Here is a 20,900-nt window from a genome sequence, read left to right as displayed (position 1 = left end):
ACAATAGGGGTCCTCTACTTCTCATAACCAACCCACATATGAAATATTACGATAAAGTGAATGGTTCTCAAGATATTGAGCGGACAACATGTGGTCTACCAACCGACCGACAGACAGGTGCAAAGCAATATGCCCCTCTTCTTTGAAGGGGGGCATAATAATATACTCTCTGAAATTAGCTTCTGTGATAATGTATAACCTTAATTTTTTTGTGAAACCTTTTAAACACATCGACAGTAGCTTTTGATCATTAAAAGTGAAAACCAAAATTTAGGGCAAATCGTGAATCAGTCCCTTTAACAAATAACGTTTTCAATTTTCAAAAATTTACTTTATTTAAAAGATTAAGAGTGTCTATTTGAGTTTTTCAACCATGTTTTATTTGATATTGATATCATGCATCAAATCACAGCAAAATTTAGACTGTACAAAATTATTTATTTGCAAATAAAACCTTTTCCATCATTTAAAAAAAAATCACAAAAAATGATTGAAAGCTTGTATCCCGTACTCTTTCAATGGTGAAATCATACTTCACAAGGTATTTTTACGAGCCATTAAATAAAATTTTGGGGCAATAGGCTACCTTAAGATCTGGAACAGGTTATATAAATATTCAAAGAATTTGGCGTTTGCAAAGTCATTATTGCATTGTATTTTGATACTGTATGGCACTAGCAGGCATGCTGTCATACTCAATGATCCAGGTTTCTATTGGGTTTCAAAATTCATTGTAAAAGGTCAAGGTCACTTGAATTGAATTGAAATTCCTGATATTCAAGAATTTAATTGCACATGCATTTAATTTGAATTGCCTTTTCATACCCCCCCCCCCCCCCCCACTAAAAAATCTGGATTTTTATCGATTCTATAGCCTAATTCTATGGAGCTCACTCTTGAGGGTTCTACTGTAGTACTTTCTAGGGAAATAAAGTTTACTTTGTTGTAACCTAAGGTTCATCGTTGCAGTGAATCTTCTTCCTTATATAAATAAGTTTCACTGTAAATCTTCTTGCTATTTAAAATTCTAATTAAAAAAATCATCACTCAATGAGTATGTATTTAAAGATTTATTAAAATGCACATCTGTAAGTTTGTGAAAATGACCAGAGTAAAAAAAAAATTACATACTTTCTCGGTCTAATCAATAATCAGCAGTGATGAATTACACTGTAATACATGTACAAAGAAAATATCACAAACAGAACCATGTTGCAACATTCTAACACAAACCTGTCTCTGATTACACATACATAGTACAAAAAATATTTTCAGTACAAAGAATATATTATGTATGCCTATAAACAATAACTTTATGAGATATTGCATACAACTATTTTGCGAGACAAAGGGGAAATAATCATTCAACTCACATTATACAAATATCATATTTCAATATTACTTCATATCTTATCTACGGTATCTGAAAATCTGTTTATTCTGTACCTTTCTTTCAATCAGTATTTCCTTTTGTTCTTGTATAATATTCTGGAAACATTTTGAAGATGGGCAAAGAAGTTGTGTTCAATGCCCGCAGAAGGACAAGATTGCATATAAAATTGTCTCAAATTGGCAAAAATTGCCCATTTTGTATTTCAATGTAGTTTATCAATTGATAACTTTTTATATATATTGATGTTGCATTTAATGTCCTTTAAAAATATGCATGTACTAATAAAAGCATTAAAATGAATACAATTTTCCATTTTCTTAACTGATGGAGGTAAATAGAAATCTTCTACTCTTTGCAATCCAAAAAATTAAGTCAAACCTAAATTTAAAAAATAGACTTTCCCCACATAAATTATGCTTCTTGTTATGAAAAAATTTCAAGTCCATATAACACATAACAAACTGTATATCTATTCTGGCGCAGTTTCTAAAAGTCCTCATAACGTAGTTGATTAAAGCGTTTGTAGTAAATCTCAAGTGTGTAAGCACTGATGGTTTGAATTTTCTTAATATTTAATATATTAGATATAATGTATTGGGAATATTTCTTTTTAAAATAATCGTCTACTTTTTCAATAAGTTTTATATGGATAATTACAGTGCAACTTTTTGCAGGACTTATTTTCTAAAATATTTCTGAGATAATTATATTTAGTTAATTTTTTATAGTTTAAAATTGTATCAAGACGTCATAACAGTCCCCTTTACGATCTGGGGATGAAGTACACTGTCAGTAGTTTGGTACTGTCATTGTAAATCTGGCGCTTGCCTGTAGGGTGTTGAACCCACATGTGCAGCGAGATATGATATCTCAGGTACTCTCACTATCAGTACACTTATACATTCAGTGCCGCAAAACAATTCATTTCAAACATTCTTGATACAGGTGTATTCGAGACCAAATCTGATGAATTATCCGATCAGTTAAAGTATCTATCATAAACAAACTCAATTAAACTTTAAATATTGTGTTGATTTTGTACATTTTCTGCATGAAGCCTGGCATCTTTTTTTAACAGAGCTTTACAAAACATGCAGGTACATTGATGTGGAATTTAAATACCCATGCAGTCTACTCCACAAGTGTGTATGAATATATTTGGTCTGTCTTCTTTGCCCATCTTCTTTTGAAAGAGTTTTCTACCAGTCTTTGGATCAAAACGTTCTCCATTTCAATCATATTCCATACATGAAAATCCATAGAACTCTATAAAAATATTGAAGCACTTTTCTTTGCACTAAACTTGTACATTTTAGAAAAACTGTAACAATGAATACAATGTACCCTGATTGGCAGACATATCTCAGGACCACCTTACTAGAATTAGATATTAAATATACGTACCAGCACTTAGAACAGGGATTAGTTTAGGCTAATGAGACGTGGAAGTTAGTACACTTCACAACATGGTTTTCAAAACCCTCCAGAAATTTTATATATATTATATTCTAACTTGTTAGTTTATTACAATTTTTTTCAATATTATGCCAAAAGAAATAGATATTTCTTAGGATTTGTGAATTCAGTCCATATTCATTTTCCAAGTGATCAATTATTTCACACACAAAAAAAAGAAGAAAAAAAAAAAGAAAAAAAGAAAAAACAAATTTCTGACAACTGCTGTATGCAAAAAGTCAATCTGAAACACAATTACCAAATACAGTGTGTTTGTTGTATAATTTGAACAAATATTACAACATTAAAAATGAAAGCCCACAAAAAGAACAAGAAATGCATGGAATGCATGAAAGCGAGATGCAGTTAATGAAGGCAGGTCAGTCAGGTTTAGAGGGTACCAGTTTTGTTTAAACACGTACCTGCAAATAAGGCAAATTATTCAATAAACACAACAATAATCTCAAAATCAAACACAGCATGCAATTAACTTCAAAAAATGTCTTACAAAAATAAATTATTTAAATTAAACAGTTTGCAAAACATGAAATAAGTGCATTTGAAAACTTGGCAATTCTGTCCTTAAAAACAAGAAGATTTTCTTCTTTTCAAGCAAATTTTTAATACATGTTAATAAGAGTAAAACAGTTATGTTGCATGACAAGTTATTTCTAGAGAACTTAGCCACAAGAATTATCATTCATAGATGGATATTCTCGCTTCATATCTCTAGGATAAGATGTCACATTTCAACATTTTTTTCAATTACATGTATAAAAAAAATTGCTTCACATTTCTTTTCAAGCCAAGTTGTCTGGATGTTGCTCCAATTACATTTTAATGTGTTAGAAGTAATTAGTTGCTCGCTGACACAAACACTTTCATGCATATAAATTAAGAAATAAATGCTTTTAAAATAAAGCAAAAATAATAACATGGAAGTAAGCAAATGCAGAATGCTGTTAAAAGTTGTGGTGGTAGCAATATGCATACTTAAAAGTTACTTTGGTGAACATACCATCCATGGAAACATAAACTATGAGTCATTTAATGTAGTCCAGCTACACTCTGAACAACACACACACATATAATTATATGTGTGTGTGTGTGCATTGCAAATAGATAAAGCAATGGTTGGTGTGAATGACTGCAACCAGTGAAATTTGTCTTCCATAAATATTTGACTGTGTAAACAATTTGTAGACTCAAGGAAAAAACTATAATCACATGCTTTTTGCACTTGTAGAAAGATGACCAAATACATGCAATTACTCCCTACAGGATAAAATGTTTTAAAATGACAATACTGATTTTGTACTTAAAACATTCCAAATTGACTGTGAAATATATCAGAAAGACACATGAAATTTGTTCAATTGACACATGCTGTGTTACAGTTTCAACCAGTATTTGGTTTTATCTTAATCAACCACTGGCTTAGGAAAAGATGCAATACAGTACATCAAATACACTTACTAGCAGTGTGTTCTTGAATGGTGGTAAAAACTATAAATTGTCAAGTGAAAATCATGATTATTGAAATGTTTACATTAGCACATGCATTAGGAAAACATATAAATCTTTTAACAAAAAACAATGGTATAGATAGTATAATTTCTGTATAGGGTTAACACCGTCTTCTCTGAACAAAGTAACTCGCAGACATTCATTGTGATCCAAACCAGTCTTTGGCATTTTCTTTGTAGCATCACATGTTTTAGTAGCTGTTACATTCGTTTAATTTCTTTGATACTCTTTTTAATGATATAGTTTCAATACACAAGAGGAGCTGTATGTGGTCTCAGTCAAACCAATATATACCATTATTTACCTTAAACCCATATCTTGCCAAAAAATACTAGAAAAGAAGACAATCATCATACAATATTCTATATATCAATATTTTTGATTATTTTGAATTCTTGCATAATAACTTATGACCTGCAAAACTAGTAGGCAACTATGATGTTCTGTAATGAAAATTTTTGTCACCATGTACAATGATATCATAAATGATCTGCCTATATCCAGTCAAGTATCATTCTAAAGATACGGAAATATTTGATCATATATTTTTATAATTTCAATATGTGCAGCCATGCATTGTATATACTGCTTACAAAATATCAGCAGAAAGGAGCAAACAGTATAATATAGCATTTGGATATACAATAAATATACATGTATAATTCATAGAAAGAAAAAAATTAACTAAAGCTAAATTGTAAACTCCTATACGATACCATATTGTAGGTATCATACAACCTAAAATTATTATCACTATACCTAAAATTTCTAAACTTCACTGAGTTTAATATTACCAAGTAAGCAAGCATGTTAGAATTGATTCATGCATACTACATGCTGCTATGTTCAAGTCTTGCCAATAAATACAATAAAGTGCCACTCCCTCTCCCTTGCCAGAATGCAAAGGTAGTGCAATAACCATGTCTACTAACTTGCTGTGCTAATTTGACCTTTAAACTGTTCATTGAATGGTTCGATTACTAGATAATATTTTCTCTCACTCATGTGCTTCAGGCACTTTAATCTATGGAATAATTGTTATACATTAAAGAAGAAAAAAGACAACTGAAATATTTTGGACACATACAACATTAAAAAATTATACACAATATGCTTTCTGCTATAAGTAAAATATCTTGTCAAAAGTGAAAATACTGCTATCTTTGAAGAAGTTACATGAAATGTACTCCTAAAAGCTGCACATTTTCACAATACAGAACATCATAATTTATGTAAATGATGTACAGCAATGCTAATACTGGGAAGTGTGCATAGCATTGTACATATGTGATGCTGAACAGGCAAGCAGTAAGGATTTAGTATTTTTGAGTGATAAACAGATAAATATAAATGTCATAAGCCAGCCATGAGGGATCACTGGCTCAGTGTTAAAAATATCACAATGTTTACAAATGAGTTTCCTCATCATGAGTGGCTACAGAAGGATTGGGAGGTTCCTTGGGTGGTATAACAGGGGGCTGGGGGCGTTGAGGCTTTGCACTACCTTGATGTAAGCGGTTAGAAGACAGATGCTCATTGGACGAGGATTGAAGTCGCCCATCAGGAGTTAGTAGATTACCAGATCCTTGCTTATCTAGGGATTCATAAGAATTAGTGGATAGTCTACCTTGGTCATTGTCGGGGAAAGAAGAGAGCGGAGGCCCAAACTGATTGGGTGTTCCAGTCGATGCTGATCGTTGATGGTTTGGTATGGCAGGAGGAGGAACTTTTGGTCTCTCAGGTGGAGGGACAGATGGCCTATCAGGGTGAGAATGTCTCTCGCTCATTGTTGCTGATCGTTGTGGATTCCCAACAGGTTTTTCTGGAGGAGCAGGTTTGTCCGGTTGAGTTTTAGGTCTACCCTGCTCCTGGTTTGGCATTGTCTCAAGTGGTGAAGCTTCCATCTGTCGTGGCCACGTCTGTGACTGAGGGACAGGAGGTCTGGCCTGAGCTGTCACAGCAATACTGTAGGGTCGCTCAGGCAGACTTGGCCTATCAGGGGGTGGGGGTGCTGGTTTCCGAGGAACTCTCTTCTGAACTTTTGTCACTTCAGCACTATAGAAGACAAATCATAGGATATTAGTAACACTATAAAAAAAAAATTTAAATACTGATCCAACAAATTTAAAGAATTGTGTTCCCCTGCTTTTGGCTTTTTTTTTTTTTTTGTATTGGACATTATTTCACTTTGGTAAGTACTTGTATATTGATCAATCATACTGTTGTAAGGAATGCATAAGTAAAAAGTCTGAAGTAAAAGTATTTCCAAAGTTAAGAGCTTCTAGAAAATCTTTGAGTGAGACTAAGGGATGTATGGCATGACAAAAATCAGAATATTGCTGGGTTTTTTTAATTTATTGTGCATTAGGCCCTGGAATTAACAAAACCCCAAATCATTTATTATCTAGTATTAGTAAAACTGTCATAGCAGTACTGTATATTCATCAAAATTGGCCTACCCAAGAAATAAATTATACCACATTATTTTGAGGATACACCTTCGAAAGAATGTTATACATGTATTCTAAGGGGTTTTTTTGCTACATAATTCTTACACCTCTCTAAAGATTTATGGTAAGGATTTTTCATGTAATATGTACAAACAAGAAATTTTTAAAGTAAAGCAAGACAACCTGACCACAGTACACCATGGTCTGCATGTAGTATTGACCTATGTTATACAATCATGATACATCAGTATGCTCACTATTCTGTGTCATTGATGATTCTGTGCTCCACCTGAACCGGGTGAGGTGGAGTTGCAGGTGTATCAGGGTGTGCAGACTCCTGAACTTCCTGATTGGTCACTGGCTGGTCCAACTCTGACAAATCAGAACTGCTCGCTTTGTTCCCAGTCAAAGCAGCCATGGTTCCAAATTCAACCTCTGGAGATAGGAAAATACAATCTCATGTTGTTATATTGGGAAAATAACATCTTCCTTGTGGAAATGTAATATACCAGTACATCAAATTCACATGTATGTATTATTCACATTTAAACTTTTTCATAATAGAATAAAACATAATCAAATATCTAAATTCTCGCATCAATATGTACAGTGTCATCATAAGCATACTGACAATAGGAATATTTCAAGTGTATACATGTGAGCAGATCCAGAAATTTTCTGAGGACAAGTTTTGCTACAAGTAGTCCAATTAATTCAAGCTGTCTAGTTTTTTTTTAACTCCTTTAAAATACATTGTATCAAATAATATACAGATACATATTTTGTCATATAAGTGGGTTTCTTACACAAACACCCCCTTCTCTCTCTGGATCCACACATTACATCAATGCTCACATTGAACTGAATGTAATAAAGACATAAAATATGACAGCAAGCCTGACAAAAAAAAATACAAATATTTATAATCATGACACATATATATACATGCATATATTGCACAACAACCAGTGGGAAGCACACACTTCAAAATTAAATGTGCTCTAAATCCATAAGCATGTATATGAACAAGTCATAACTATGTCTGCATTAAATACTACATGCAGTAATGTGAAGAAAAATTGAAATGAATGGTATATACTGATAATTTTTAATATCTGCATTTTTTTTTTCATTGACTAATTCACTATATTGTTAGAAAAGCATACCTGAATACAAATAAGAACCTCACAACAACACAGTGTAAAATGAAAATAATGGAAAGAAAAACAATGTAGAGAAACCTTCTACTGCAGAGGGAAAGAAGGATAGCAGGAGGCAGCAAAGTAAATAAATATCTGGCATTTTTTTCCTTTTGGTATCTCTAAACAGTGTACCCTGCCTAAACAGATGTTATACATGTAATCTTTATAAAAAGCAGCATTAAGTACATTGCTCAATCATACTTGAGAGCAAATCTAGTTTGAACAATTTTACACTTCAAGTGCATTCAATTAGAACAATGTCACTAAAGAAATATTTTCTTCCATTTATAGATTTCATACAAAAATTATTACTTCTTCATTGTACATTTGATATCAGACTCTTCAAATAAAAATATGCTGTTTTTAGAATTAATTTCTCAAGAAAGCACACCATGCAAATTTTTTTTTTTTCCATTTTTCAAAAACTTAAAAAGGGGAAACCTATTTTAGAAACCAAACAGACGGGCAAAAATTAAACCATAAGCAGAACATGAAGTACTCAGGACATCACAGAGGTTAGCTAACCTTGACTGACACAGCGGCGGGGCTTTCCTGCTATCCTGCTTCCACTCTCCACATTGCTGTTTTTTCTAACAACGGCAGAAGCTGGTCTGTGCATGTGGCCATCCCACAATTCTCTAACTTTAGTTCGATAGTCAGATACATTTTTGTCCCCACCCAGTGAGTGCAAAGCAAACATAGTGTTATAGACATCATTATGGAGATCTTTGGCATTCTCACTCTGGGGTGGCACAGACTGGCACCTTTGAGAGTTCCTTCGACTTCCCTGCACTTCATCAGCATTAAATTTAGGAGTATGTACAAGGTTAGTATTACTAGAAGGAAAACCACTACTATGGCGGAAAGAGGCACGCCCAAACTGACCAATCGGTGGTCGTGTTACTTCACCTTCAGAACTGGAAGTATTGTCCTCGTCTGAAATGCTGGCAGGTCTCAGAGATGGTGTTTTCTGGCCCTCGTTAGAAACTTCAGATACAGATGCAGAATTGATGTGGGAGGATATGGCTCCCATTGCAGTCACACAAGCCAATTCACATGCCTGACTTACAGACCCATGCTGTGGGCCCTGGATTATAGGCAGGGCAGTAGCAGTGACAGGTGTGTGTGACTCCTTGACCCCCGGAGACTTGGGGGGAGCAGTCCCACGAGTAGTATGGTGAAAGTCAACAGCTGTACCAAAAAATCCACAAACATTGTCAAGAACTTCATATATATTCATGCTTATTTAAAAACATATATGTTTATGCCCATATAATACACTTGCTTCTGTGCCATGCCTTTTTTTTTCCTTTTTTTTTTTTGGATTGAATTCAAAATATGTACTGAAAATCAAAAGTACTTGATAAAACACCCTAATGCTTATATATGCATGAGTTGCACAAACGCTTGTCACCTTACCCACACTTACTAGTAATAACTCAGAAATAACTATCAGTTAAAAACTCAACAAGTGTACAACTGGATCCTGGATATTGAATAATGTATACGAGACAAGAATGCATAAATTGAGAAATTGAAATTCAGCTTTAGAAGAAAATGCATAATACCATCAATAGCAATAATGTTGTTATCTGAACAATAGATACTGGGATTTTTGACCTATGCAACACAAGAATCATCCCACCTGAGTGTGAATCATGTTATTACGGTAGTTTTAGCGACTTGTCATTCAAGTCTATTGCACTGATCTACACTTGGACAAAAAAATAAGAGTACATGATATGTTGAAAATAATTCATAAGCTGAATTGTGCTAAAGAGCATAAATAAATACAACTGAAACAAAACCAGCAAAGAAAGGGGTTCATAAAGGAGTCAAGAGCGCTACAAAATTAAATAAAGAGCTAATCATTTCCAGAAGAGGAGGAAAGAGTTCGCTGAGGCACTGAGAAACGACGTGTCGGGGAGGGACATGGCAGGGGTGTAAATGTTTGGTAGAACGTGAATGGGTAAGCAGCATCTGAAAACAATCATTCTCACAAACTTGAGCAACTGGTTGTAGATGCAGTCTGGCAAAACTTTAATCGATGAACTCTCTAAGCTATGCAATAGCAGTTTAGATAAATCACAGATTTTGTGGACGTTTAACTGTATTCTGTCAATTACGTACAAAGGGATATATGAGATCCATATGGCATGTTATAAATTGTTGCTTACCTTCTGGGAAGAACCAATCACAGTGTGTGATGAAGAGTTCTATCATGTTACTAATGGTCCCACTCGTCACCATGTTTGGACTGCAAACAGAAATACATTTATAGAGAGATGAAAAAAGTACTGACCAGTCAAACGCCTGGTGCAAATTAGAAAAAAATGGAAGGTTAATTTTTTAGTCTTCACTTTGGGATTGAAATTGCAGTCTGTGTAAAATGATAAATAGTAATACACATTAAACTTCTTACCCATTGTCGCCCTCTGACCATAGCAGATTTGGTCCTATGACAATGGCTATGTTGCTTGGAGTCATCTTATTCTCATCTGATCTCTCAGCTAACTTAGCCAAAAATTTGATTAAATACCTGGACAAAGAAAAATTATGATCTGCACTGTTTGTCAAAATGAATCTTGCAGAAAGTTTGACATACATGTCTGATGCCAACACTCACCTAAAATTATTGTAATTTTGTTCAGGTAATTTGTGAATTGCAGTCCATAAATGCTGCAGTCTTTGATCTGGCTGCCTAAAAATAAAAATATTATAGAAAATACACTGTACATCAATACTTGGTTACAGTGAATTGCTGGAGTAGATTTACTTAAGGAATGACTGGGGCAAATTATACGAGTATAACCTGGTTTAGGTCAGTTTACGCTTTATAATCTGCTAAGTATGAATTAAAGTCATTCCTTATAATTTAATGTAGGAGACAAAGATACTAACCTTCGTTTAACAAAATGTACATAAACTCAGAAAAATACAATTCAACTGAGCCGTGTAATGATTCACTTAGCAACAATGACAAAGCGTTTAGCTGTGAAGGTTGCCATCTTTAATCTTAGTTCTACGGAACCTAGCCTATTTATCAAAATATTGTATCGAAGGTGAAGTTTGTCATGACAGAAAATATGTGTAGACTATGCATGCAATGCGTATTTCGCTGCCCTCTAGAGATCGACTTTGAAGTCGCTCATCTCTGACAGATTGAGAAAATATAGGAAATTGCATTGTTTAAGCCTACCCAAAGTAAGTCTTCAAATATTAGAAAATACAATAATTTGCAGATTTTAACTCTGAAAATTTCTACTACATGAAAACTTACCCTTGCATGCTACATTGTCGCTAATAGTAAATCCAACACAAGAAAATATGTATAAAGAAGTCACAAATCGTGATCCAATATCCACATGGCAATGTGACTGACGTCATGTGATAAAATGTGACATATGATTTTTTGTTTGCTTTGATGGAAGGCGGATCAAGCAATGAAACAATCCCCCCCCCCCTTTTCCCCAGTGAGAAATGTATTTCAAAATGAACAGGACAATGCTTACTTAGTAAATCATTAATTCGAATATAATATCTTTGTTTTAATCTATCGTTTGACCATCATACAGAGAAAGATGATTTACAACAGTGATTTGCGTACAAGTAGATCTATGCTAATTGACGAGAAAACAGTATGTGTATCAAACCGAAGTATCTTATTGTACACGTTGACTTTCTATTCCATAGAAGGCTGAAAACAGTGCTGCGATGTAAATTTAGAGAGAGAAAAAAATAGTTCTGGCATCTGGTTGTCAAGGAGTTGTGTCCCAATACCAAACCAGTGTTTACAAAAATAACCTGCATTCCTCAATTGGAATTTGACCAATCAGAGACCAGGATACAACAATAATTAAATCATTTTATTATATCTGTAAATCACTATATCTGTATCATAAATTATGATTACAATTTTTAATGAATTCAGTGTAACAGAGACAAATTACAAAGCATATTCACCTTTGTTTATGGAATAAAACTAATCATTACCATAAACAAGTGGCCCACAGGCGTTATCAGTTACCTGAGTATTATTTAAAAGTATCACTAGCCCCTAGGGTTAAATAGCAGAATAAAACAAAACATGTTCTTCAAACAAAAATGCTCCCAAAAGTACCCATACTGATGAAAACTTTCCATAATATACCTACATATAACACTATATGACTATTTTACTGATGACAACTTTCCATAATATACCTACATATAACACTATATGACTATTTTACTGATGAAAACTTTCCATAATATACCTACATATAACACTATACGACTATTTTACTGATGACAACTTTCCATAATATACCTACATATAACACTATATGACTATTTTACTGATGAAAACTTTCCATAATATACCTACATATAACACTATATGACTATTTTACTGATGAAAACTTTCCATAATATACCTACATATAACACTATATGACTATTTTAGACCTGTTCTAGTGTCAGAATTAAAATTCACAATTTTGGCACACCCCTTTCTGCTTTTCCTTGATATGCATTTACTTTTTCTATAGAATCTGCAAAATCAAAGCAGTCTTTCAAATTATAAAGACAATAATCACTACAATAATTTTGGTCCCACCCTGGAACCAAAACCTGTACCCTGGGATCAAAACACTACAATTTTGGTAAAGGTCTACCTGCTCCCCCTAAATATCCATTTCATTTCAATCCAGCATCAAAAGCATTAAAGTAGATGTCCTTCAAATTCTAAATACATCAAAACACCATATGCCAAATTTGCTCCTGCCCTGAAGTCGGAACCTCTACTTGACTATGAATTTAGTTTCGAAGAAGATTTTTAAACATTGGTCAGTTTTTGCTCTACTCCTACAGCGCCAGGAAGTAGGAGTCCTGAAATTTACATTTATGTCCCCCTTGTCCCAAAGATGCTTCATACCAAATTCGAAAAGAATTGGAATGGTACTTATCAAGAAGTTAAAAATGTTGAATTGTTGACACACAACGATGGACACAGACCAATTGCAACAGATCAGTGACCTAGAAAAAACTTCCTTAAATATTTGCTGTATCCATGTTTGTACTGAGAGTTTTGCTGTATATTTTCTGTTCAACAATAAGCTCTCTCAAAAGAAAGGTAATTTGACTTGGTCTGTTTACTTACAGCTTTGCAGCCTGAATGAAATCTGGGTAGAGTTGTGTTGTAAGCAGTGGTTCAGGTAATTCCCGGAGATATTGCTTCATAGAACCTGCTACAGTGTGTAAATCTTGTGCATACTCCTCCATATCTATCACATTGGCATCAAAAGCATTCTGCAAGTCATATCAATTTGTTAAAACATTAGATGATCATATGATACCTAGTTTCTGAGATACAAATATAAACTAGATTTGTCTATGTGGGACTAATACCTCTAAGCGAAGCACATTCATATTTCCCTGCCATCAATTCTTGCACAAGAAAGTAACATCTCACAAAAATTTTTGAATTTCTATAATGTTGACCTTAATTAGTGACCTTGGGTAAGCATTATATCATATTATACCTCAGTATGAGAATGCCATGCAACGCGTAATCTGATTGGTCTAGACGGTCACGTGCAAGGGAGGACAAAACTTCATATCTCCCTCTCAAACATCATATTTCCCCATCATATTTACCACTTGGGCAGCATCGTGCATTTTTCATAAATTTAACGTAAAGGTAGACGAAGTGTATTGTGACGTCACAATAAGTTCGAGTCATTGTACTTTCAGAGTTCGTAAGGCACAAAATATGCGGGTCTCTGATACACAGTTAAATCGCCTGGTTTTGGTTTTTACAAAAACATGCAAGTAAATCAACATTCATGGAGAATGGAAATACGAAAACTAGTTATCATATCACTATATTTCGTTTTTTGTTTTTTTTAAAATCTTTTAAATGTTGACGGCGCGGTGTTACCGTTAGGGTGATCTCAGCTACATACAATGTATAGATGAGCGGACTCCAATTTCAAACGCACTTTTGTAGTTTTGCTTTGTTTCGGTATAATAAACAATTTATTGCATGAATGTTCGGGAGATATGAAGATTTATTCACCCAAGAAAAATCATATTCCCCTCGGGCGTTGCCCTCGGGGAATATGATTTTTCTTGGGTGAATAAATCTTCATATCTCCCTCACTATCATGCAATAAATGTATAATATTCAACCCTGTCAATGTCAAAGATGAGCATCTAATATATTTCTACATTGCAAAGATATATGATGCTGATGTTTGCAGGTGTACAAATAATATGTGTAGTAACATCATGACACACAATAGATTTAATGGTTCAAGGCAATGTTTTTGTCAAGAGTAACAGCCTAAATTTTTTCAGCTCCAAAATTATACTCAAACCAAGAACTTCATTGTGTCTCTAGGACTGTCCAAGTGACCTCAATTTTGAATCAATATATATCCTATTCTTGTGACATGAGCAAGAGTTGAGTCAAGAATTACCATCTTATCCATCCCTGTTGCAATGATAAGGCCTGGAGAATATATATATATATTCCTAAAGTGATCTTCACATTGAATTGACCATGGGGTATAATCAGGACAACCTAACGGGTCATCAGCAGCCTTATTATCTAGTGTGACTAGGGGTATTCTGATCCATTAGGAAAGATCCGCAAAGAGTCATATCTTCGTCTTTTTCCATAGATGACATCCAAATGACCTTGGACTGGGGTCAGCTCAAACAATCATAAGCTACCTTGTGTCCAGTATGTTCATCTCATCTCTGTTGCAACATAATCTTACAGAAAAGGCCCAAGGACGTTAACAGCCATCAGAGTAGAATATAAATTAGAAGAGTTGTGTGTAGATGATACAAGAGTGCAGCTCTAAAAGTGATGAAGAAATATGATTATTTCTTCTGATACTGGTGACCATAAGCAACCTTTGTGCCAAGTATGAGCAGCTAATATCTATAAAATAATAAGATAAATATGATCCTTTTGGCCCAATCCCTGACCTATGGGCCTCTTTGTTTGATATAACTGTCACCTAGTTTGTTTTCTAGTTAGTCAGAGAGAAAAGATCTTCAAACATTAAATGCATTTTTACCATATGATCCATGTCGTCCTACCCCTGAGGCTCAATCCCTAACCCACAATTTTGACTTTTATTATCAGTATAACAATGTATTCAGTTTTTATGTCAGGTACACAATCTATTTTTAATCTTTCAAGGACCCAAAAAGTGATAAGACCACAAAATTATCAACTAATGTTCTCCTACCCCAAAAAACGCCACTGCAATTTTGGTGAAAATTGGCATAAAAATGTAAATGTTTTCAATGAATGATGTAAGTGTACCAATAGCATAGGTCATCTGAGTTACCCAGATGACCTAAAAATAGGGTAACTCTAAATAGGTTAAAGCATTGAAGCATGGACAACATTTTTAGACCCTACCCATTCCCCCCCCCCCCCCCCCCCCCAACCAATGGGCCAGACCACATGTTCAAAACGCATATGATATGCACAATTACAAGTCAAACCATATCATATGTCATTTTTTAATCATCAGAATCTGGTAAAGTTAAAAGAAAAGAAGCACAGAAAAAAAATTTGGATGAACGTATCAAAAAATCGTACTGATCACATTAAACTTGATAAAGTTAAACTTACATGAAGCATGATTTTTGATATTCCCACATAACACTTTAAACTCCTATCAGGCTTCGTCCTAACACCTGAGCTTATGGTTCCATTAAATTTGAATCTTCATTACATAAGGAAAATTTTCAAATAGCTTCATTTTTTTCTGATTCAGTTGATCTTGAGAAGAATTTTTAAACATTCTTCCCTAATTTCTTCATTCCCCTTCGAAGAGGACATGGCCCTTCAATTGAACATACTTAATTGAACACCAGTTACCTATAGATTCTTAATGGCAAGTTTAGCTGAAATTGACCAAGTGCTTCTTGAGAAAATGAAAAAGTTTATGCCGTTTCCTTTCCAAGTCCAATGACCCATGTTTGAACAAGCAAATTATTGTAACTTTCCAAATAGATGACTGTAATGCACAAGGACTATTGACAGATTGTATGAACGGATATAAATGGGTACTTCCACACCTTTTTATGCATTCATTCTAGCTTATCCGAGTTTTTCTGATTAAGTTTTACCTGGTGTTTGCACATATGTCTGTATATGTAGTCTGTGTTACTATTCATATACTCATCAAATGTAATGAGAATTCATGCACAAATTTATAAATTTCTTGTACTGTCATGACTCATGAACAGGATTGAAAATAATTAATTTGGTGTTCCACCACAGTGTGCGAAATTACATGTAATGGCACGAAATAGACGGAATCTATTTGTCTGATCTTTAGTGAAATGAATAATTCAAGACTGATCTGTTTATAGAGTAAATTAATGCAGTTTTTAAGACAATTACATATTGTTTGTAGTCCATTATTATTTGCAACTGCTACTTATATGAATTAGACTTTAGAAAATGTCACCAACGAATAAACTGTTGCAAAAGATTTATGCATATTCAAAATTAAGAGATAAATCTGCCTCAACCTATGAAAGAAATGAAATACAAATAATGAGAACAATAAATATTAAGGGTATTTATTACTGTGTTGTTAATATGTAGTAAATCAATCAGGTGTATCGAATTCGAAATTGTGGTAGACCAATTGTAATCATACAGAAAAGTAAGTATCGCACACTGTCACATAACACACCTATACTTATCAATAAATAGAGTCGGAAAAAATGTCTATAGACAAAGATCTAGATCAGGGACCCGATAATGCCAGTGTATCCACACCCCAACTTCATTTACAAGGGGTGTAATAAATTTCTCCGTGTCAATACATATACTGTACAATGTTGTATTGTGGAGCATTTGCATTCCTTACAGATAGTATACCTTCAGTTTCTTTACTTTTGATGCCATTCCTGCTATTCGAAATAGACCCTACAAGAAAAATTGACATGACATTTTATTTCTTATTATTTTTTACTTGAGGAAGATGAACTTCAATTCATTTTTATAGAGAATTCAGAAACTTTGATATATGATTTCAAAACAAGCATTCTATAAGTATTGCATAGCAATACATATCCCCTACCAACCCCATGTCAAGTTGTCTGCCTATTATTCTGCAGTTTTTGTACAAGAATAACCAAAATAAAAGCCATATATGACAGATTCTAATTTCATATTTTCTAAGTCCATGGGCCGTAACTCAGCAAAATAACAATGGACCAGAACAAAATTTCAACTTGACTTGTAACTTGTTATGGTAAAACAATGTAATCAAATGAATATCTGCAAGCATGACGAAAACTGCAGAAATCTGATTTGCCAGACTGACACTTACAGAGTACAAACTTAAAATCCCCTCTCAGCTTCGCTGGTAGGGAACTAAAAATATCCTAAGGTTGCTGGGGAAATTTTTTAATGGAACATGTCAAAAATTGATGAAATCCAGTTTATTATAGAGTATAAAGGAAGATGTTTTTTGGAGGATGTTTTGACTCAATATTTTTTATACATAGATATTTAGCCTCCTCAAGTTTTGCTGGAGATAGTTTATCATATTTCTTCCCATTTTTATCATGAAGTGGTATCGTTCATTGTTTGCTTATTTTCCAAAAATGCATGTACATGAACCTGTAAAATACTATGTTTACTACAGGTGAAAAGTACGAGCATGATTAACACTAATTGAACAGTACTAACCTCTTCATCCAGGCCACCCTCAATGAGGGTGATCACACACACCTCCAGCACCAGAGCAATATCCCTACCCGTCACTCTCAGGTGCTCTTCTAAAGGAACCCCATATACTGGCTTCAGTGGGTTACATTCTGCAGTAAAAGATATATGTACATATCAATGTATCATGGTAATGTAGATTCTTTTTCATCACATAAGTAATCTTATTCAATTTGTAAGAAGCCTCTCTCATGCAATATCATTTACCAGTATCACTAACTTATATAGAGAGTACAGCACTCAAGATCTTACATTTTGGTAATTACATAAATTTTAAAGGTACATGTGATATAAAAAGCAGCAGTGCAATATGAAGTACTTTTCAGAAAAAATTGCAAATTTTAGCTAATGTCAATAAGATCGTGCTTACCCAGTGTTTCATTTAATTTTGGTATTGCTTGATCTAAAGCCTCTAGGGCTCTTTTGTGGTAAGCTCTTTGTGCTTCCAATATCTAAGTGAAAAACACAAAAATAGTACATTAAAGGAAAGCATAAAAATACACTCTCTAGTTCATCTCATAAGTATAACTTGCTGAATATTTAGAGTGAATCTCTGCTTATAGCAAGATTATACTCAAGTCATTTAAATCTATAGAACTTTATAGAAAGAATAGACAGAAGTGGAGAAAATCTGTTGATGCCATACATGACAAAGGCATTTGGTTACCACATGTTTATTTCATTGGTTACCACATGTTTATTTCATTAAACAGGAATCAAAAGTGCTAAAGCAATAGCATTAATTCACAGTTTAATACACTTATTTGTGCACTACATGTGAAATGCTCTACCTATCCATTACCATAGATGACAAAAGCACCAACTCATGATTAAGTTAAACAGTGCATCGGCTCTGATCAAGATAATCATACTAAAACTAAAATAAATACGGTACATCTAATCAGAACTGTTGGATAATAACCCCTCTGTTTGCACAATTTTGTTGGGGGGAAAACCCCAAACTCTAGAAACCTCACTCTTTGGGCCCAGTTTTCTATCTAAATCTTCACACCTCCAACAATTCTGATAAAGTGATTATTTCTATAAAATCTTAAGGTTAGAAAATGATTACACACTTACGGCAATTAATTTACTACTGTGTTCAGCTTCTTTAGCAACAAAGTTGAACATCTCTGTGGCTAAGTTATCCTACAATAAAAACAAATATTACATGTAAAATGCAGTATATACTTGTCGGTACATGTCTGTGCATGAAAATAGCTTTTCTCCTTCAAACATTCTTGATGTTTTTGAGATTTAGATTGATATGTTTACATGCTTATTCTATGAATGTGTTGATTCAAACTATGTATTTCATAAAGTTTTCTTGTATAACATTAAGGTTATTGGAACTTGTGCCATATTCCATTGCACATGCATGTTATGCAATGAAATTTGTTCAAGTTCAAATGACGTCTGAACAGATATACATATTTGTGCGCATTAATTTGTTTCATCTTGCAGGTACTGTAGACATATTTAAATTTGTGTCGGATTAAACCTTTGTTAATTTTCGTATGTAGGAAAAAACAACGAAATTAAATCCAACATGAATTTTTAGTTCAGGAAATGTTTATTTTGATGTCAGAAATATCGGTCTCTGTTATTCGTCTATTAATAGCTAACAAATTTCACCAGTACCATAATAATCACCATTGTACGATGTACATGCACTTTTAACTTATTTAATACAGAAATACACAGGTGCAAATAAAAAGATCAATATAATTAAGAATGAATACTATCAAAGCAGTACAGCTCATTTTCTGATAATAAGTATCAATATTAACACAACAAAGTGCAGGTAGATCTACGAATTTCAGCTAACTGCTCACATGTCTGATATGCCACTCAGACGAAACCTGTGTATCACATTTAAAGCCATTTTTAAGACATTCGTAGATCCACCAGCGCTATGTCAGTTATCCATGCCCTTCTTGAAGTTCTTCAGGTGAACCGACACCTGGGCCGCATCCACACCATGAATTTGTTTGTACGGTCACATGGATGATGTTCTTCCATACAGCTAGGGGTTGGGGTTTTTTTTGGGGGGGGGGGGGGGGGGGGGGGGGGTGGTGTTTAAATATTGTTTGAATATGGATACTTTGTAGAGGTCGGGGAAATTCTTGTCCTTGTGTGCCCTATGAACATCGAGCAGGGCGAGGAAACGAGCTTTGTATTTACCGGTATGTCTGATTTCTCTACAAATTTCAAACTGAATACAATATAAATGCTTTAAACATTCTAATGGCTTGGGTACAACAATTCAATGACCCAAGTTTACACAGATCACCTAGTGAGGATTTGTTCGTATATAGGTGTTAATGACAGCACACTTCATCAAAAAAATGGTTTATAAATGGAGTACGTGGGTATCATACCGTTATCTAACCGTTTAAGCAAGTTAGAATTGCAGATAAGCAACATTATTTATACTTTGTTGTATAATATGTAATTTTTAATTGATCACAAACAATGAAAATTAATTCACTTGAAATGTTCACTACAAAAACAATGAAATTAAATAAGTCTACAGTATATGGATTTGACCGTTGGTTTATTTAACTAGAGATTGTTTTTATGAAAAACAAATGCTCCCCAGCACCCCAAATTGAAAGTGCACCAAATGAAACCTCCTCCCCTTAATGTACTGCATGGTATGAAAGAAAAAGCATGGGCAGGAACATACACATTATGAACTCCAATAAGCCAAATAGGAGGAGAAGTGTTCACAAACTATTTTACACCCTTCACCCCTCTTAGAACTACTATAACTTTAAGGATAACAATTGAATCCTCCTGTCCCTAAAATATGCATTTCTGCAAATGGCATTGAAGTATTGTACAAAGTCCCAAGTTTATCGGATAAGACAAAAAGGAGAAGTGTTCATAAGCTATTTTAGCACCCTCGACCCCTCTTAGATCCACTATATCTTTTAGGAAAATAATTGGATCCTCCTGTCCCAACAATATGCAAATCTACAAATGGCAATGAAGCATTGTACAAAGTTTCAAATCTATCAGATAAGCCATATAGGAGAAGTGTTCACAAGCTATTTTACATCCTCCACCCCTATTAGATCCACTATAACTTTTAGAAAAATGATTGGATCCTACTGTCC

The 20,900-nt window shown here is 33.9% G+C and overlaps 1 protein-coding gene across 11 annotated transcripts in view; it reads right to left on the bottom strand.

The window, feature by feature from the left end:
• Positions 1 to 1,055: 1,055 nt before the first annotated feature.
• LOC125670659 (rho GTPase-activating protein 44-like) overlaps positions 1,056 to 20,900 on the bottom strand; it is a 40,949-nt gene continuing 21,104 nt past the window's right edge. For 4 of the 11 annotated variants that reach the window (XM_048905958.2, XM_048905960.2, XM_048905959.2 and 1 more), the window contains 11 exons: positions 18,859 to 18,927; positions 18,149 to 18,230; positions 17,743 to 17,870; positions 16,927 to 16,974; positions 13,168 to 13,316; positions 10,654 to 10,728; positions 10,450 to 10,566; positions 10,205 to 10,284; positions 8,553 to 9,218; positions 7,083 to 7,260; positions 1,056 to 6,430 (listed from right to left, as the gene is read on the bottom strand). In XM_048905958.2, coding sequence (XP_048761915.1) covers positions 5,782 to 6,430; positions 7,083 to 7,260; positions 8,553 to 9,218; positions 10,205 to 10,284; positions 10,450 to 10,566; positions 10,654 to 10,728; positions 13,168 to 13,316; positions 16,927 to 16,974; positions 17,743 to 17,870; positions 18,149 to 18,230; positions 18,859 to 18,927 — 2,241 coding nt within the window. In that variant the 3' untranslated portion in view covers positions 1,056 to 5,781. The remainder of the gene's footprint in view (positions 6,431 to 7,082; positions 7,261 to 8,552; positions 9,219 to 10,204; positions 10,285 to 10,449; positions 10,567 to 10,653; positions 10,729 to 13,167; positions 13,317 to 16,926; positions 16,975 to 17,742; positions 17,871 to 18,148; positions 18,231 to 18,858; positions 18,928 to 20,900) is intronic. The other 7 variants (XM_048905961.2, XM_056161731.1, XR_007368349.2 and 4 more) reach the window with 7 other exon arrangements.

This window comes from Ostrea edulis, chromosome 4, assembly GCF_947568905.1.
Source record: "Ostrea edulis chromosome 4, xbOstEdul1.1, whole genome shotgun sequence".
Lineage (NCBI taxonomy): Eukaryota > Metazoa > Mollusca > Bivalvia > Ostreida > Ostreidae > Ostrea > Ostrea edulis.
This window is presented reverse-complemented; position numbering and strand designations above follow the sequence as displayed.